Source organism: Condylura cristata, unplaced genomic scaffold (assembly GCF_000260355.1).
Source record: "Condylura cristata isolate star-nosed mole 26May11 unplaced genomic scaffold, ConCri1.0 scaffold00036, whole genome shotgun sequence".
Lineage (NCBI taxonomy): Eukaryota > Metazoa > Chordata > Mammalia > Eulipotyphla > Talpidae > Condylura > Condylura cristata.
The window spans coordinates 3,372,924-3,392,879 of record NW_004567137.1 but is presented as its reverse complement, the minus strand read 5'-3'; the positions used below and the strand labels follow the sequence as shown (position 1 = coordinate 3,392,879).

Sequence of the window (19,956 nt, the reverse complement as noted above, 5' to 3'; positions counted from 1 at the left end):
CCTGAAACCACCAGGATGGATCACGGTCAAGGGCACTGGCATCCTCACCCACCTCCCCACCCAGGTGTCTCCCCAGGAAGATCCAGCACAGCCAGTCTCTTGGGGAACATGCCCTCCACATGGAGACATGCTTCTTCTTTCTGAGGCTTGCAGCACTTTTTCTCACAACTTCTTATACTGGCAGATATTGTCCATGAGAAGACTAGCAGATTTTCCTCTTACTATTAAAAAGAAACATTTTAGGATGAACACATCGACTTGACTGATAGAATACCACATAAATGCTGAGAAAAATAAGGACACACCAATGCTGCAGGTGAGAATCGCCATGGCAGCATGGCCGCGTGCTGGGCCTGAGACATCCCTAAGCCTCACTCAGCTTTCTGTCTCCCCAGTGAGACTGGCCACCACCTCCAGAGGCTTTGTGCAGAACAGATGAGAGAGGGAAATGGGCACTGAGTTCGGGAAATGGGCACTGAGTTCACGCTTCTTGATGCTGAGTCAGAAAACAATTCTCTGAACAACTAACTGAAGCTTACTCTTTTCTGAAGAGTAAAGACATAGAGCGTGGATGGCAGCAGGTAGCAGCCTAGCCAAGGCGCCAGTGAACACCTGAGCATGTTTCAAACAATGCCCATGGCATCTCCATCCTTCCCTGAAAACCAGTGGTGGTAAACAGCCACATCATATACTTATAGAAAAGAATCAAACCCAAATGCCAGCTTATTATGGCTTTTTGTGTCCAATAACAACCATTTCATTTTCAGTTAATTTTAGTAAATCATGATAGCTTCTAATTTCAATTGACTCAAATGAGTCTGGAAGTACATCTGAACAAGGACCTTTTCCCCACAATCCACGGGTGGCCATCATGCACCAGCAGCGTGAAAGCAGGGCTGCCCAGGTGGCTTGTCTGCTGGCGCCACAGAACCCCAGCGGCACTTGGACATGACCCCAGCTCTTACTTGGACATGAAGGCGCCACATCGTATCCTGGCATCGCTCCCCTCAGGGAACAGCAGCTCCGGACTATACAGCACATCGACCAGCACGGAGAACTCAGCCTGCATCATCGGGCTGAACTGCTGCTCCAAGGAGGCCACCACGTCCTGAGGAAGGAAGCACAAGAAGACCCTCATGAAGACCCCAGTGAGATGTCATCCTCCAAAGACATGACAAACTCCAGTGCCTAGCAGAGAAGACCTGTGGGCAGCCCCAGGTGGACGCCGAGTGAGGTCTCAGCTGATGGTGCAGCTGGTCTCCTCAGTCATTTCTAGAGAAGGGGAGTGGACCGCTGTGTGATTTTGAAGGAAATACAGATGTGATGCTAAGCCAGCAAAGCTAGTGTTTCAGCTGGTCTAGGATTAGAATGGAAACATGACAGGTACTCATCAAACTGGAAAGAACTAGGACATGATGGGGAAGAGATGATTCCAGTGTCACTGGTGATTGGAGAAAACCATTCCTTGCCATGGTGGCATGCCTTGGTATATTATTTGAAGCAGTATTAATTTTCCACACAGGTCCAAAGATATTTCAAAGTACATGTTTGATCAATACAGCCGTCAATGGCCTCTCTTCACCCTCATCCTCACAGAGTTTCCATGCTGTTTCAGAATCAGGCAGCAATACTCTCAAGGAGACAAGGATCAAGGTCAATAAGTGTAAGTCAGTCAGGGTGATGCCACTTCCCCTGCCAGTGACCGGTCTGGGTATGATGATAATACGGTCCTAGCCAATGAGATACTGGGGAAGTCTACAGAATGTGTGTGTATGTAGGGGGTGGGGGTGAGGGACTGGAAGGGGGGCAGGCTTTTTTGGAAATACTCCTGACTCTCATGACAGCTGGAGGGTGTGGATCCCAGTCAGGCAGTGCTGATGTGACCTTCAGAGACCAGCCTGTGAGGGCCTTTTTGACTTCACCAGTCTGGGGAAACCCAAGTGCAGGTTTCTCACAAGGAAACAACCTATTTTGTTGTTTCAGCTACTTTTACTTGAACATTTTGTTAATTATAGCTGGAAGCATCCTAACTGACATGTTTCTGGATGTACTATAGGCAACAATCATTTACTAAACATTCTTTGATGATTAAAGCCTCCCCCTCTGTTTCTAAAATAACTGTTAGAAGACAAAAAAAAAAATCTTCTCACATAACCCCACATTTTATTCACCCACGGTAATGGTATATTTTGTTAAGCAGAGAACTGTCAGTTGCTTCCTGTTAGTCTCAGGGAAAGCAACATGGAAAGAAAGACTTTTGATTTCCTTAGAGCTAGATTAAAGGAGTTAATGTTAATCATTTACTATTAACTAGTCTAAATGAGCTTCTGAGAAATTTCTGATAAAAGAAAATCAGAATACCAGGAAGGTATAACAAATAGCAAATATCACATCCTTTATATAATATGTAGTGTCTAGTGTATACAAAAAGTAGTTAGGTACACATATGAGATATAATATGTAGTGTCTAGTGTATACAAAAAGTAGTTAGGTACACATATGAGATATTACATGAAAGCGGGAAGAGCATATTTCCATTGAATAATCATGTTAAATTAAGCAGCACTAAAATGCACCTGTTGCTCAGATGGCCTCTCTTCTTCATTTCACTGACTCAAAAATGGTGCTCAGACAAAAAATACTGTCTCGGGCCCTCCCTGGTAGCACAGCGAGTTAAAGCACAGCCCTAAGAAGCTAAAGCCGCTGCAGCACAAGTTCGATCCCCACCCCAGATGTGATCTACATGGTGCGGCAGACCTCTCCTGACCCACTGGCTGATCCCCTCAGCAGTGTATTTTGTCAGTCTGCCTGTTCTGCTCCCCACTCTGCCCTGCACCTCTGGCCTATACCCCAGTTCTGTATGCATAAATAACTAAATCTTTAAAAAAAAAAAAATGTGCCTCTGTCTCTTTGACCACGGGCCAACAATGCAAAAGCATCATCTCATTTCCCCACAAGTTTCAGGACACCACCATCACATGGACCTGATGGAATGGTTAAAGGTCAGCATCACTTATTAATCCTTAGAAACTGTTAGTGATCCTTATTAGCAAGTACCAGTAGCTGAATTCATCACCGTGCTGCCAAATCCAATGGATCCTTCTCTGTCTTCATACCCAGGCCCTGAAGAGCACAGCACAGCTCACTGCTGCCTTCATCCACTTCCTGATCTGGCTCTCACCATCATACTTTATTTTACATGTGCATCTTGACCATTTCTTCCCTGACTCCTAGTCCTTTCTCATCAATAACTACACTTTCCCATGAGGCATCTCACCTAATTCCATGGTTTCATTATCACATCCTTGATGAAACTTCCCTTGTTGGTATTCCTTCCATGGACAGCATTCCAAACCACTCACACTTGAGTTTCCAGCCACTAACTTAACACGCCCACACAGATATGCAAGTGGGTATCCCAAGTGCAAAATTCCCCATCAAGAACGTTGATGGCGGCCCTCCCTGGTGGTGCAGCGGGTTAAAGCACAGCACTAAGAAGCTTAAGCCACTTCCGCATGAGTTCGATTCCACCTGCCCCAGAGGTGACCGCATGGTGAGGCAGACCTCTCCTGACCCACCCGCTGCTCCCCTCAGCAGTGTACTTCATCAATCTGCCTGTTCTGCTCCCCACTGTGTCTCTGGTGAAGCCTCTCGCCACCTCTGAGTCTCTGGCCTGTACCCCAGTTCTGTATGCACAAATAAATAAATCTTTAAAAAAAATTTTTTTTTAATTTAAAAAAGGAACACTGATGGCAACTCTCCTTTCTCCTTATCTTAGCAAATGATCCAACTGCATCATACCCAGAACCACCCTTGACTGCTCCTTCACCATCTCACAATTCGTTTTCAACCACTCACCAAGTCACCCATTCACCACGTCCAGCTGAGCCAACAAGTAGACAGACCCACTTCTCTTCTCTTCTCTTCTCTTCATGCCTACTGCTACTCCCTTAAGCCAAGGACCTTTGGCCTGAATTAGTGCTCAAAATCCACACTTAACTCCTTAAATATAAACCAAGTCATGTTTCTTCTCTACTGAAAGCATTCGGTCACCTGTCATCACACTTAGAAAATCCAAACGCTGTAGCATTTAAATGCCTACAAGATTTTACTCTGCCTTTCATAATACTCTCGTTTGACTACCAAACTCCTGTCCCAACAGCCCTCTCTTGATAGCTCAAACCTCCCAAACTCTTTCTTTCATAAGCACCTTTGCATTTACTATTTCTTCCCTATGAAACTGCTGATCTCAATTTTTTAAATAGATTATGCCTCTCGTTATTCCCATCGCTCTAATGATAGAATCATTCTCCCAGTAATTTTCTACCATGCAGCTACCCTGCTTTATTTTATCCATAGCTGTTTTAATTATCTAATATTTATTAATGAGCTAAAATGTAAATGTCCTAAAGGCACAGACCTTGTGTTCTACAACCAGTACATTGTGACTGGCACAGTTCTCACCAAATCCTTACTGAAGACTGCCTGTCTAGCCTAAAAGCAGCTTAGTTTGATGGTAGGGACAGGATGACAACAACTCCTAGAGTGGGGAGAGCCTGTTCTTCTGGAACAGAATAACAATATAAATGATTACCTCAATAAAAAGCAATAAAGGAGCTTAAGGCATGTCCTTGCTCAGTGACTGGCCTTCAACTTTCTCTCCCTGCAATGCCCTATTCCTGTCCTCACCGAGGAACTGTCAAATAAATTGAAATAAGGGAACTTGTTTTCATCTCTGGAATAAGTCTTTATAGTAAATTACTTTACCACATTTGTGATCATCACAACTGTTACACACAAACTATGCATTTTAAAATGACGGTGTTCCTAAAGAATGTTAAAGCAAAGCCTGGTCCCCAACTGAAATTTAACCATTTATTTTCTTTTGATTGTGTATCAAAACTTTCCACCTAGAAAACATTTTTGGCATTTCACATTCTCATTGTACCTGTAACTTTTCAATAATATTTCTGTAGTCCCAAGCAGGCCCTCCAAGAGCTTCTTTAAAGCGTGGTCCAGAGCGAGCTGACAATCTCCAGCCCATGGCCGCTCTCTGCACCATATTGGAGTGGCTCTTCATGAAGAGAGTGTTCACTTGGCTGTCCAAATCCACTGGGATGGCAATTCCACGATTCTTTGCTGGGAAACAAAGATTTAATTTTTTTTTAACTTGACTATAGCATCTGACACAAAATCAAGATAATCTTATAAACATAGAATACATAAAAAAGAATTAAGATTGTTATATATGGGAAGATGACAACCTAATGCTGTACTGCTTATTGAAAAACTGCTAAGAATAGATCTGAAATCTACTCTTACCACAATAAAAACTTTATAGCTCAGGTGATGATGTCATGTCACAACCTACATGTATATCGATCACTGTGCTATACATACCCTTAAGACAATATTATATGTCAATTCTATCTCAATAAAACAGGGAAGGGGAGAAATTTAAATCTTTAAATTCTGCCATTCAATTTTTTCATTATTTTTTTTTCCATCTGAAACTGCCTCAACTTTTCAAACAAATTACTAAAGTAGGTTCATAAAACATTCCAGAATTTAGTTTATTTCCTGATTATTAATGTGTGAAACACACATCCTGCAGCATCAACAGAGCACACACTCTGTAAAAGCCATGCACATGTGTTCCTTCTCAGATGCCATGGAAAACAGAAAATCAGGTAGAAAACATGCAGTAAAATCCTACAGCCTGTTCATTAATATAATTATTGCTTTATATATATATATATAGCTTTAAATATATATATATGTACACACACACACATGTGGTAAAACATTAGAAGAAGAAATAAAAAGCTAAACATATGCACTGGTAAAAAGTACACAATATATGTCCTCCCTGAGATCCACAGAAATTTATGTTTGTCATATGTATGAATAATAATGATAAGTAACATGCTTTCCATGAGGAAAGGGTCACAGCATTTTTCCAAAGAAGTGAAGCAAGTCTATCCATGAAAGAAAAGAAACTGAAGTATAAAAGACTGGGGTTAGAAAGGTCTTCCAGGTGCTCATCAACCAGTAGAGTTAGAACAAGTCTTTTAGGTTCTCATCTACCAGCACTTAATTTGGGAGCAGGTCTGGTGGACTCCTTGAGGTAGCACATTAAAGAATGATGTCTGAAGAGCTGGGAAGTTAAGGTTCTCCTCCCACTGAGTGGCACACACAGACACTGGTGGTGGCCACGTTTACCCAGGGGATACAGTTAAAGAACTGTAGAGATGTTTCCTTGTGAAAGTGGAATACCTGCCTGGGAGAATACCCAATGTAGGAATCAGAACTGAGAAGTAGAAGACAGCTCGCAATAACTCCAAAAATCTTCATAAAATAAGGGGCAGAATGGGAGAGACAAATAAGGCAGCTCCAGAAAAATAGAAAACATAAAAAGACTCGAACCCCAGAGTGAAGCCAATGTTATTTTAGCACTTGTTAGTATTCTCAGTCTGTCTTCTGCTACATACACACACACACACACACATCCCACAAAGGGCAGTCTATATGTCATTTACTCAGCTCTGGCCCCGGCTCTGGGTCAGCACTGTCATTTATATGAGAAATAGATCCTCAGCACTGCCATGGAAACCCACCCAGGCATAACAGACCTTTTGCACTAGGAACACACCAGCAAGAATCACAGGAAAAAACAAAACCACTAAGAATATTTGGACCAAGTGAAAAAGACATGATTCTGGGAAGAACAAAATCTTAACTACTGTCCTTAGAGAATTTAGGTGTATACTGTATCCGTAATGTTAGCAAAACAAAAGAAATACTGGAAATTAAAATATGATTGCACAAGTCAACATTAAAAAAAAGCTGACAAGGGACAAAAATAAACACAAAGTTGATAACTGGAGGAAGTGAAGGAATCTTCTAAAATTTAAAGCTGAAAGATCACAAATAGAGGGAAAACAGAATATGAAATAGGGATGGTCCTCCACGAAATCAAGTATCTAACAAATATAAATTCTGGGCAGAAACAACAGAAGGAAAGAAATGATTAAGAAAATAAGACAATGTCCTTGAACTAAAGAAAGAATAAGTGTTCAAACTGAAAGGTCCACTGTGTACAAAGAATTAAATAAGCATATCAGCTGGACACTGGTAAAGCCTTATAGTGCTATTATGTGATCTGTGTCTTCCAAATGTATGTTGAAGTCCTAAGAACAAGCCCTTGTGAATGTGACCTACCGTGGAAATAGGGTGTTTGCCAATGTAGTAAGTTAAGATGAGGTCACGCTAAATTAAGTGACCCCAGACCAAAACAACTGGCACCCTTGTTAAACGGGAGAAGAGGAAGAGACACATACAGAGTGAAGACATCATAGAAAGCTGGGGGAAGACACTGGATTTAGGAAGCTTCAAGGTAATGACTGGCACAGCCTGCCAGCCAATACCAGAAACTATGGGAAAGGCAAGAACAGACTCCTCCTCCGAGCTTCAGACAGAGCATGGTGCTGCTGACACCTTCGTGATGGAACTGTCATTTCTGGGGTTTTTTGTTAAAGATTTATTTATTTATGCTTATAGAACTGGGGTACAGGCCAGAGGTGTGGTGGGTGAGAGGATTCACCAGAAACAGACCAAGGACCAAACTCTTGCTGCAGTGGTTTCGGAGAGCTTCATAATGTGGTGCTTTTACCCTTTGTGCCACCAAGGAGAGCCCCATGTCTGGGATTTTAACTCACCCAGATGAGACAAACTGCTGTCCAATGCCCTAAGAAATCAACATAAATGCCATTGGCAGAGAGACCGTTGTAAAGGTTCTGAGAGAAGGAAGAATCCTGTGTAGAGCTAGACTGGCACCAGACGCCTTGTGATCAATATTGGATCTAGAAGTCAGCAGAATCATGTCTTTAAAGACCAGATGAACAAAAATTTTGGAAACTAGGAGTTTATACCCATTTAAAACTAAAATTAAAAGTGATAACTGAATAGAAACATTTCAAAACAGATCTAGGTCAAAAATCTTCTCTGAGACCTCCCTCGTGTTATGTTAAAAGTACTATTAAGCACTTTGCTGCCACTCCAGCTCAAGTTCAAGCCTCAGTCAGGGAGGTGACATACATGGCACAGCAGAACTCTCCTGTCTCACCCGCTGCTCCTCTCAGCACTGTATTTCAATAGATCTGCTGTTCTGTTCCCCATGATGTCTCTGGTAAATGCTCTCACCACCCCCACCCCCAATATCTCTGGCCTTCACTCCAGTTCTTGTATGCATTAATAAACAAATCTTTAAAAAAAATTCTCTGAATGCCCAGCCATGCAAAATTACACAAGAAAACAAACAAACACAAGAATGGATCCCAAGAAAATATTAACCTGAATGTAAGTGGTCATAGCAGATGAGTATGAACCTGAAAAGAAGAAAGCAAGACAAGTGAAAGAAGACCCATCACGCATTAATGGCTGGGAATGTCTCCCGTAGTTGTAAGGCTTCCATGTCAAGGTAAGTCTATGCTTTCGCAGAGGGTTAAACAGTGCAAATATCCACACCCCATCATTCTGGAGGCTATGGTAAGTGGCTTTTCCATTTTTACCACCCTATAAGAGATTTCACTGTATTTTAGAAAAGACTACTGATGTCACAAATCCAAACAATGTAAAGCCAATAATTCATCAAGCAATAATCAGAACACAATGTGGGAGAGAAGAGGAAGCACAAAGACATTACTTATAGCTACTAAATCAAGAAATAGATTTCTAAGGAGATGATGTCAAGTCACAATGATAGTCGCCAGACTTGTTTTTATAGGAGGGAATAAAAAAATAGGAAGAAATACAAAGAAATGTATGAGAGAATATGAGGTGGGCCCCTCAAATAACAGAAGGAAAGCTCTGACAGTAGGCAGCAATTTCTGCCAGAAAATTCTCTGACACGGAAAGATACTTGAAAACTTCTTTGAAAATGATGGGGTCTCCCCACATCTCTGGAGACAGGTTTCAAGACATTCAGTGAATGCCCGAAATCTCAGGCAGTACTTAAGCTTACATACTAGTTTTCTTATTCTAACCTGTAACAGTTTAATTTATAAATTAGGCACAGTAAGAAAACAAAAACTTTAATAAGTAATACAGCATGGTAATAATAACAATGCCTTTTAATAAAAGTTATGTGAATATGGTGTCTCTCTCTTGCTCTTAAAATATCTTTTTGTCTACAATATTTTCAGAACATGGCAAGTGAAATGGTGGATTAGGGAACTACTATCAATGGCTTTAGCTGCCAGCATGAAAGTCACCAAGTTAAACAAAGCTCCAGCTGAAATTTTTTAAGTCAACCAGACCATTTCCCTAGTGAAGGCTTTTCCCAGCATCCATTATAAATTTCCCTCTCCAGAGCAAACAGAGTCTGTTTCCACCCACCCCACACATCACAGCTGCCATACTCCTTTCTCAGAAGGTAGTCTTGACACTACAAAACTGCACCTATTCTTATAAATACTTAACCCTGCATCCTCATCAAATTATTGCCAGATCTTCAGCTTTTCTGGCTGCTTCATGCATACGCTGGGTTTGCTGTGAAGATTCAAAAGTCAAGCAGGAAGAAGATAGTGCTGCCTCCCCCCTCCTTTTATTTAGTCTAGAAACACAAGTCAGAGTTTAATAAAAATCAACAGTGGCTTTATTAATTACATATGATTTCAGCTATATCTGTAGGAATTAAAATCAAATGACCAATTTTTACTGAGAGTAATCTAGGTTATAGCAGCGTGTTCTGTGAAAATCAGTTAAGTCCTGCTCAGTCTTCATTTATCTATTTTTCAGATAATCAGGAAGTCTTCATCCAAGCTTTGTATTTTTTTTAAGCAAGAAAAATAACAAAAGGCAGAAAATTCAGTTTGCTCAACTATATCACAACCAGGGTCCCACCAAGAGTCAAAAAACTTGGGGTGGGGGTGGGACCTATCTCCCCTTGAGGAACTGGGTACTTTACATGCAAGGGGTGATATTCTCAGGAATGGGGGAGAGGGCAGCTCAGTGGCAGCTCCTCTATTAGCCTCAGCGGGACCGACCCCATGGTGAGGCCAGAAGTCAAGGTGCACACCAGGTGGACTCCATTATGCCAAACACTGTTGGAAGGGCCCTTTTGTTTCCACCAAACTGTGCCACTTTAATTGGTATTCTCCAGTCTCCTGTGTTGGCACAAATTGCACAATATAAATTCAGCGGGCAAAATATACTACTTTCTCATGCCCAAATGTAAAGTCTAGTGAAGGGCTACATCCCAATTTCTAGGCACTAAAAGGAAATTAGTCATGCACCTGGGGAAAAGAGAATTGGAGTTCAAATAAGCAGTTGTACAGATAATGATAACAATTTTTCAAGCAATTGTAGAAACATTAAGGTCTTTTAAAACATGGGCTGAAATAGGTTTTCTATACTGTCAAAATACTATAAATATTCATTTGAAAATCAAGCTGACAAAGTAATTTAATTTTCCATACATTATTTAAAAATTAAAATAGGAAAGAAAACTGTGACTAGGCAAAAAATTAATTCATGATCTCACAAGAATATTAATAACTACAACATTTTTCAAATGCAACCAAAAATATGATCTCTACTTAGTTTACTTTTGTTAAGCAAGGACAATTCTGATGTACGCAGTACACTGAATTATGAACTGGGACATGTTGTTGGGAATACTGCCCTGCCTCCGCCCCGTAAGATCTAATGGACTGACTGCCACCGGCTTCCTCTGGCCGAGAACCTCGCTACCAGTACCATGCTTCAATGAAGAGGATCGCACCAAAGTTTAAATTTTGAAAAAAAAAAAAATCCCCTAACTTGCTTCTAAATTCAAGTGCAATCAAATACTACCTTGTTCTTGTTAAGGATATCCGGTTAGGCATTAATCATATGGAATCCTTCCAAATCTGGAAGCACAGCGGGTGGGCAGGCAGTGATAGACTTCTGTTCAGGCAGCTCTGCCCATAGACAGCCAGGCCTCTATGAGTGATCTTCACTCTCAGGCCTTTCAACTACTAGGCCATCGTAATTAGGCTGGTAAATCCTGAAGACGGGTATGAAAATATTCTTTGCAGTGATTTTAAGCAATAATCAAATCTATTGCAAAGTATTAGTTAATGAATGTTGCCTAGGATGTGAAACTGTTTAAGGAGCCAAAATCACCAATAGTATCTACAAGACCAAAATCTCTGAGAACCATACAGCTGCAGTGATGAGTACCTGGGGCAAAGCACTCAGACACAATGACAGAGAGAAAGGAGGGGGGAAAGACTTGAGTATTAATTAGAACTTGTGGTGGGCCACCAGCCACAGCACAGGGTGCTCTGATAGTGGCCAGAGTCACACTCTTCCATGTCATGTCAAAATACCCAGGAGACATCAGCCCAGCAGCTCTGGAGTCTAAACAGGAAGAACAATAAAGGATAAAATGCATCTTTCCTGTTTGGCACTCACCCTACACTCAATTAATCCCCACATCGAATAAAGAATATAATTTTATGGATTGTGCAAGAACTGGTATTGGCACACCTGACTATCCATCTGGAAAAAGTTAAATGGATCCCATACCTTCTACCTTACCGCTAATCTATTCCAGATTGCTTGAAATTGTAAACAGCCACACAGAAAACACATACAGACAAAATAAACAATAACAACATGAAAATTCCCCCTGGGAATTAAAAAAAAAAATCTCATATCAATCAAAGCCACTTGGAAGATGAAAGAAAACTTAAAATTATCTAAAAGAAAATCAATTTCTCCATGCCAAAAATAAAACTCAAATGACAAATGAAAAACTAAGGAAAATATTCCTCGCTTATTAGCAAATAGCTCTTTTCTTAATAAAGAATGATACAGATAATAAAGGAAAACAATCAGTTTTAGAGAAAGTTAGCAAAGCATGGGAAGTGGTAGGTGGCAGAAAAGGCAGAGTGGTGACTCAACCACACAGGAAGGCTTTCTGTCTCCACTCAAACACAGAAACCCACAATAGACATATAGCTGTATTTTTACTTATAAGCCTGGCAAGGGTCTAAGAACTTAATAGCACCACATAATTAAGGAAAAATATACTCTGCTATATTGCTGGTGGCATGGAAACTGAACAATCTCATTTATCACAACTGAAATACACAGAATCTAAATTCCTAGATATTTACCTAATTTTTCTTCATGCGTAAGTACTGGAAATAACACAATAAATTAGAATGTAGACACTCAATATGATTAAATAAAGTAGAATATAAGTGCACAATAAGATATTATACAGCCAATGACAAGCATAGGATATTCATCCATTTATTTTGTTCTTGCAATAAAAATTCACTGAGTCTCTCTACTCTGCTACAGGCACTAAGTTAGGCTGCAGAATGTCATAACAGATAAAATACTATGTTTTGTGTCTCATTCTGTTTTGTGACAATGTATATGTTCTATCACCCACCCCCAACCCCGATGTACTGGAATTTTGCTGAGAACAAGAAATATGGCTTGACAGACAGCATATCCTTGATAAGTAGGAAAACATCTTTCAGGTAATAAGGGATTACTATAAATCAGCTGAGTTAATAAGCACATGAAAAACTTACTTTGTCCTATCTTGTAATTTATTTATCATTTGAAAGTGATGTTATTTTTAAAAACTGTGATTACAGGAGTGTATTATGTCAAATCATTTACATTATTGACTACGATACCCTAGTTAGATTAAAACAGATATGCTACCTAACAGCACAAGGTCTTCTCTTCTCAAAGGGTTAACATTTTCTACATGTTACAATTTTGTTTGAACAACTGGCTTTCAGATTGATGTTCATTATTCAAACCACTTGTAAAAGACATTTTACAGAATTTCCATTTGGAAAATAGATTATTTTGCCAACAATGTACCCAACATTAATCCCCCCAAATCATATGAAGACTATGAAACACATGGAGTGGAATTCTTCTTGTAAGTGAAATAATATGGAAGCCATTCATGGACACTTTTTCTCAAAAACCACGTAACACACACTACTGAGGTTTATGTGAGTCTACTGAGGAATAGCTGGTGACTCAGCACGCTGAAGCTTCATGCCACCGAACAGCTCAGCAAAGCCCATGGTGTGTGTTCCTGACAGAAGCCCCATCCTCATGAGCTCCAAGCCAGCCTTAACTTATCTGGAGGACAGAGGACCATGGTCTTACAGGCATCTTACATCCAACTCCGTGCCCTGCAGGCAGTAACTTTGCCTGGGAATTTAATATCATTTAAGATCTTGTATCTTACCAGTCTCAAATTCTGTGTACATTTAGAGAAAGTGAGTAATGGAAGTAAATATCAGTAATTTCTGCAGATGCAAATAATTCAAAAGCACTCAGCTCTTAAAAGCTAAGCCATTTTATCAGAAGCTAACATGACACAAGGAAATTCACAATTGGTCATGGCTTCAGCATTAAAAGCTTGTGAAGTTTCCTCTGGAAAACTGAATGTGTCACAAAAAAGTGGTATCTGGCCATATCCTCAAAACAATCAATGGTGACAGATAAAACTGTAGCTTGGTCCTGGAGGAGTGATCGAGAGTGAGAGAATGCAAGACATAGACAGCAGTCCTATTCAACGACGCCCCCAAAGCTTTACTGAGTTCACTTGCACCTGACTTTTTTTTTTTTCAATTATTTGAATACTACCTGCATTAGTTTCATGCACAGCTTAAACTCACATCTTGATCCATATTTTGTCTTACAGGTATAAAGTTAGTGATATTTACATAAGCTAGTTTGTGACAGCACATAAGAGCAGCCTACAGGCTCACTGGCACCCTGTTCTGTGTCCACCTGTCAGTGTGGCCTCAGGCAAGCTGCCTGACATCGTACCCTGTCCATAAAATGGGCCAAAGAATTATGCCCATGTGCTGGGGTTTCCCATTAGTGTACCGCAATCAAGGAACAGTCACTGCTCACAGCCTGGAAAATACTGTTTTAGGAAGCACTTTTGCTAACTTGATTACAATTTGTATCCAATATACAAGTAAAGAAGAGAATGAGGAGCTGAACTAATATGCTTGAGAGCACTTTACAAATCATAAAATGTATGTAAATGTAATGGCAGTAGGTATTTCTAACACTAGAGGAAGGTTCACCAATCTGTAAATATATGAAAAATGTGCTTTGTAAAAACAAAGTATTCTATTGCCTTTATTATTACTTTTTCAAAAGTATATATTCTTTTTTCCTTTTTGAATCATAAATCCATATGCCTTTCAATTGTAGTAAATTTTAGGGCTCTTTGAATTCCTTAAAAAAAATTGCTGAGGCCCTCCCTGGTGGCGCAGCGGGTTAAAGCACAGCACTGAGAAGCTAAAGCCACCTCCATATGAGTTCGATTCCCGCCTGCCCCGGAGGTGACCCCATGGCATGGCAGACCTCTCCTGACCCGCCCACTGCTCCCCTCAGCAGTGTGTTTCCTTGACCTGCCTATTCTGCTCCCCACTGTCTTGGGTGAAGACTCTCACCACTCTGCACATCTGGCCTGTGCCCTAGTACTATATGCATAAATAAATAAATCTTTAAAAAAAAAAATTGCTGAAATGCAAAAATTATTTTGCACCTGATTTGTAAAACATCGAAACATCTTCCAGAAGTCCTAAGGGCCATAGTGCTATTTTATTTAAAGATTTTATTTACTTACTTATTTATGCACACAAGAACTGAGATACAGGCCAGATGTGCAGGGGGAGGGGCAAAAGTCACCAGAGACAGAGTGGGGAGCAGAACAGGCAGATAAACTGAAATACATGCTGAAGGGAGCAGTAAGTGAGACAGATGTCTGCCACGCCACATGGGTTACACTGTTGGTGAAGGGGATCAAACTCACACTGCAGTGGCTGTGGACAGCTTCACAGTGCTATGTTTTAACCTCTTGTGCTACCAGGAGGGCCCCTAGGATCACTGTTCTAATGTGTGATTAGGGTGCTCTATGTTAGGACTTTAGGGCAACATGGCACAGCATAAACCTCCTGCTCAAAGTGACTGGGATTTCAAGCCCTCCTCAACTAATTAGTAATAAGGCAGTGGCTTAACCTTCCTAAGCCTGAATGTCAATATCTGCAAAACACCGAGCCCATGGGTCATCATCAGTCAACAGAACCTCGTTAATCTGCTCAGTCAGCACCAGAGCAGTTCGGAGCAGGGGAAGTGCCAGGATCAAAGTTTGCATTCTAATGGGAGAAACTGAAAACCAAGACTAGCAAAATAAAACAAACAAGATACTTTCAAGCAGTTATAAGTGCTGAGAGAAAATGAGACCATAAGATGGCAGGGGAAGAGGTGGGAAGGAGCTGGTTGAGAGTACAGGTAACCCGCGTCACTGCACTGAGCTCTGTGCCTCTGAGCCTGAGACAGCCTGGGGAAGGAGAAGCCACAGACAGGGAACCTCGTGTGCAAATGTATTCAGATGAGGAGAAGCCTGGTGTAGAGGAGGAGAAGCAGAAAGGAGACCAGAGTGGATGCAGCCATGTTGTGGAGGATGAGTGACGGGTAGAGAAAGGTTCATGGATCCATCACAGCTTTCTATGCCATGTAAGGAGTAGGAATTCTAATTGTGGAGAGGTTTAAGTAGGTGAGTGATCTCACCCTCTCTGTCTACAGAGCCATAACTGCTGTGTAGGGAAGGGACTGGAGTAGAGGATGAGTGCCGCAGGCCATGTCAAGTAAAGGCTTTGGGCAAGGACGTATTTCGCACGTAGAACTCCTAGAACCTGCTGCTGCTTAGTTAATGGGTTTGAGCCAAAGAGAAGAACTCAGAGCAAGCCCTAAGGTTCTAAGAGTACTACCCGTAAAATAGTTCTTGACAGTGAGACAAAAATCTGACTTCTAGAACAGCCACAGGTTAGCGATAACCTAGCCCTGAGAACCTGTAAAAGGTGTCCATTCTCACCTTCATGTGTTGGAAGAGAATTAACGTGTGCCCCCTTTAGTTTCTCTTCTTTTTAAATATTTCAGATATGTTCAGCACTACTCTAGAATGAGTCAAGGTCACGTGAGAAGACTTTTATTTTTCTTATGTGTCCTGACATGACCGACATCCACCAATAAACAAGATGCAATCTCAGCACCACGGAGCAGAGATTGCTCTTCACCTCCTCATCCTAGACAGCTGCTTTCTGGTGATGACTTTTTAAGAAGCTCTTCATAGGTATTGTCCCTCAAAATCTAACAGGAAAGGGAAGACTTGCTCTTATGAGGGTGTAAGCTGAGGTGAAATGAAGACTGTAAGAAAACAGAGAAGAGTTCAAATCCAGAGATGGGGTCAAAATGGCTTTTATACATTTGTGGCAACACAGCTGGAACTGGAGGGGATGGTGCTAGGCAAGGAAGGCGCAAAAGACAAGTTCAGATGATGTCCCTTGTGTGTGGACTGTAGAGAAGGCAGACCAAGGGTCACATAAAGAGAAACTAAGCACTGACTCCAGAAAGCCGACTGCAGAACTGAGGCCACAAGACGTGGAGGGGGAGGGGAGACGGTGGAAAGGGGCATTGTAGGCTGCGGGGGAGGACTGTGGGGGTTTGGTGGCAGGTGTGGTGTGGTTACGCACCTGCAGGTGGGAAGCCCACACTTAAAACACAAAGCAATGAAGTAAACCAATGTTACCTCAATATTTTTTAAAAATACTTTTATAGAAGAATTTGAACAAAATATTTTTTAAAAATACTTTTATAGAAGAATTTAAGACGCTAAGAAATGGCAATGGTGAAAACAGAAGAAAGGAAAACAGAAGGGGGAAAGAAAGAGAAGTGAAAGTATATTACTGAGTGAGCAGTTTGCAGGGCGGGGCATCCTACCTCAGCCTGCTGCTATAGAGGGGGGCTATGGGAACCAGGCCAAGAGCCCCACACAGTGGACCCACCTTTTTTTTTTTTTTTTGGAAAAAGGAATACCTCTGAAGGCTGAGGAGTTTGTTGTTACTTTTAAAGAAATACAATTTCATTTCAAGATTATTGCTAATAGATGGCTTTTTTGGGGGGGATATAAGATCTAGGGTGTAAGTCAGGGGGCTCAGGGGGTGAGAGGATTCACCAGAGACAGAGCAGAGAGCAGACAGGCTGTTGAGGGGAGCAGTGGGCGAGGCAGGAGAGGTCTACTGTACCATGTGTGTCAGCTCCCTGGCCAGGGGCTGAACTCAGGCCTTAGAAGTGATAGTGCTGAAACTTAAACTAGGCCACCAGGAGAAACCCTAGATTTTTTTCTTTTTTTTAAGTGAAGAACGATAAAAGGAAAGAGCATAGAGTTCCCACAGAGATCCCAGAGGGAGGAATTAAAAAAACCTTTCTGGAGGGAAAGGAAGAGGAAATACAAATACACAGGGTGGTGGAGACAGGACCCACAGAGCCCAGGTTCCATGCAGATGGAAAGCACTGGCAGGGACAGAAGGAAGTGTGTCTTCTCGCTAACAGTGAGACCATGCACCAAAACGTCACCTTCTAAACCTAAACTGATTACTGATCTAGATTTTTTTTTTTTTTAACTTTCTATCACCTATCTCTTCAGAGCTTAGAGAAAAGTAAACCATCCTGTTAAATCATAAGGTTTGGGTCAGAATAGAATATGCTCATAAATTAAATCTTACAACTTAGAAATAAAAGGTACTGAGAGGAGCCAGAGAGGAAGGAAAGGGCACCCTACCTGGTACAGGAATCTGCACCCACACATCACACAGGCAGCATGTACATAACATATGCCTAATGATCTGTTTTCTTTAAATGAAAACTCTTGCTTTGAACTGAGATTCCTGCCCTAATGACATCCATTAGGTGAGTGCTGGACCCCATCAGATGTGCCAGGGTCAACATAACCAGGCAAACTGTTAACAGGTTCTGGGGGATGAACGTGCAAACAGCAGGAACACCAGCTGTGCTGGGCTGTTCTGATGGGTTGTTTGCTTGTGACTCTATGTAATGCAACATAAAAAGGCCAGCTCGAGATGAGATAGTAGAATGGACTCTTCAGGGTGCTATGCCCACCACTCTCAGATCAGTAGACAGCAAGTTGGTCTGAGACTTGCAGATTCAATTCTGGTCTCTGCTTAGTGGCTTTGGTAGTGACAGGCAGCAGAATGCATGCCTGTTCTAGAACAGCATCGTTCTACTTTCAGTGACTATTTCCAGACCTCAAAGCTTTGCTGTCCTGCTGGGAAGAACAGAGATGGCCAAGTGAGGAAGAGGCATGTCACTGAAGGGGCAGGTCCTGTGGGAGTCCCCTAGAGCCCCCCCAGCTCTGCACGTGTCTACTTTTCGGGATTATGAACAGCACACATTGTGCTCCCTGTGGTCCAAGTGGTGCTTCCCCTGGTAACAGGGGAAATGTTGGAGGGGGGAGAAGGAAGGAGAAGGAAGAAAGGAATAAAAGAGTAAAAGGAGGGGAAAGAAGAGAGAAAGAAGGAAGGAGGGGAGGTAAAGGGGAGATGATCTTAAAATGCAAAAATGAATATACCTGGCAGCTAAGACCCTGTATTCTTATATCAAAAGTATCATATTTCTGGTGACGCAATGGGTTAAAGAGCAGCACTGAGAAGCTATCTGCAGCCCCTTCAGCTCAAATTCAGTCCCAGGCCAGAGAGCTGGCCCACATGGCTCAGCAGACCTCTCCTGACCTGCCCGCTGCTCCCCTCAGCAATGCACTTTGTCAATCTGCCTGTTCTGCTCCCCACTCTTTCTCTGCACCTCTAGCCTGTACCCCAGAACTGTATGCATAAATCTTTTTTTAAAAAAAAAAAAAGTATATTTTTTTGCTGACTTAGTCTCCAACAAAAGCTGTGTTACTAAGTGAAAAATAAGTGAAAACTATATTTTTAAAAACCCAGAAGTTATATTAGAAGCAGGAATACCAGGACCAGATTTACCTGTAATTTAACTACAAAGAAACAATGTTAATATCTCATTTACATCCTTCTGGACATTTTGCTATGGGCATCAGTCTAAAATAAAATTAAGTTCTCTTTGGTGTCCTTTACTTTTTTACAGCCTCTCCTTTTTTACTTCCCCTCCCTTCTGAACCCTTCAGCCTAAACTCTTCAGGAGAAGCAGAAGAAACATAAGAGGCAAGGCAGGGGAGGCCGGGTGCTCAGAGGGCTGAGTCTGGATGGAGCAGGAGGGCTGGCTGGAGCCAGAGCCTGAGCTAAGGAGCACATCAGGGTGGGGGTTAGACATTCATGTGTGAAAAACAGACCCAAAAGAGGCCCCTGTGTGGGGTAAAGAGACTGCTGAACTTAATATATCAATGGCAGTATCAACGTCTCCCCAAAGTGTCACCCTAAACCTCAGTCTGGGGTTGCTACTCACACCGGTGAGGATGCCTCATGAGACACCCCTGCCTGCCATGACAGAGGTGGCTTTCCCCGAAACCACCCCTCCCCCACCCTTTTTTTTTTTTGCTAGTAACCTTGACCCACCCTCTGTCTGTCTGAAGTACCCTCCATTTGGGGCAAGCTCTGGCCGTACCTAGACAACACTGTCCATTTCATGACTTACTCCATGAAGCCAGGAAAAGCTTCACAAGTGCAAATCCAGTTTATTAACAAGAACGAGAGACCAGTTTAGAGTTCCAGTGCCAAATGGGCAAGTGGGCACCCTCAGTGCAGCGACCGGACCTCGGCTGCTGGAACACAGGACAGGTGCCAGGGACAGCAGCTGCGGGCTGTGGACTGTGGGGTTCTCAAGCCCAAGTGGGCTGAGAGGGGATGTGTGTGGAGAAAGGTATGAAAGCACCAAAGTCACTGATTTGAAGAGAACCAGCAACCCCACAAACTGAATTGCTTAATCAAGAAATAGTGTGTTATATATGTATATTATATAGATATGAGAAATAGTGCACTTATCAGATTAAAATATGTTGTATTCCTGAATACAGTATTACATTTTTTTATTCTTGTATGTTTCCTATAAAGTTTTCTAAGTATTTAATCTTTTGTTATT

At 41.8% G+C, this 19,956-nt stretch overlaps 1 protein-coding gene across 1 annotated transcript in view; it reads right to left on the bottom strand.

The window, feature by feature from the left end:
• ITPR2 (inositol 1,4,5-trisphosphate receptor, type 2) overlaps positions 1-19,956 on the bottom strand; it is a 450,179-nt gene that overhangs the window by 214,904 nt on the left and 215,319 nt on the right. Inside the window, exons 35-36 of the mRNA XM_004693199.2 lie at positions 4,949-5,139; positions 966-1,108 (exon numbers count right to left, since the gene is read on the bottom strand). Coding sequence (XP_004693256.1) covers positions 966-1,108; positions 4,949-5,139 — 334 coding nt within the window. The remainder of the gene's footprint in view (positions 1-965; positions 1,109-4,948; positions 5,140-19,956) is intronic.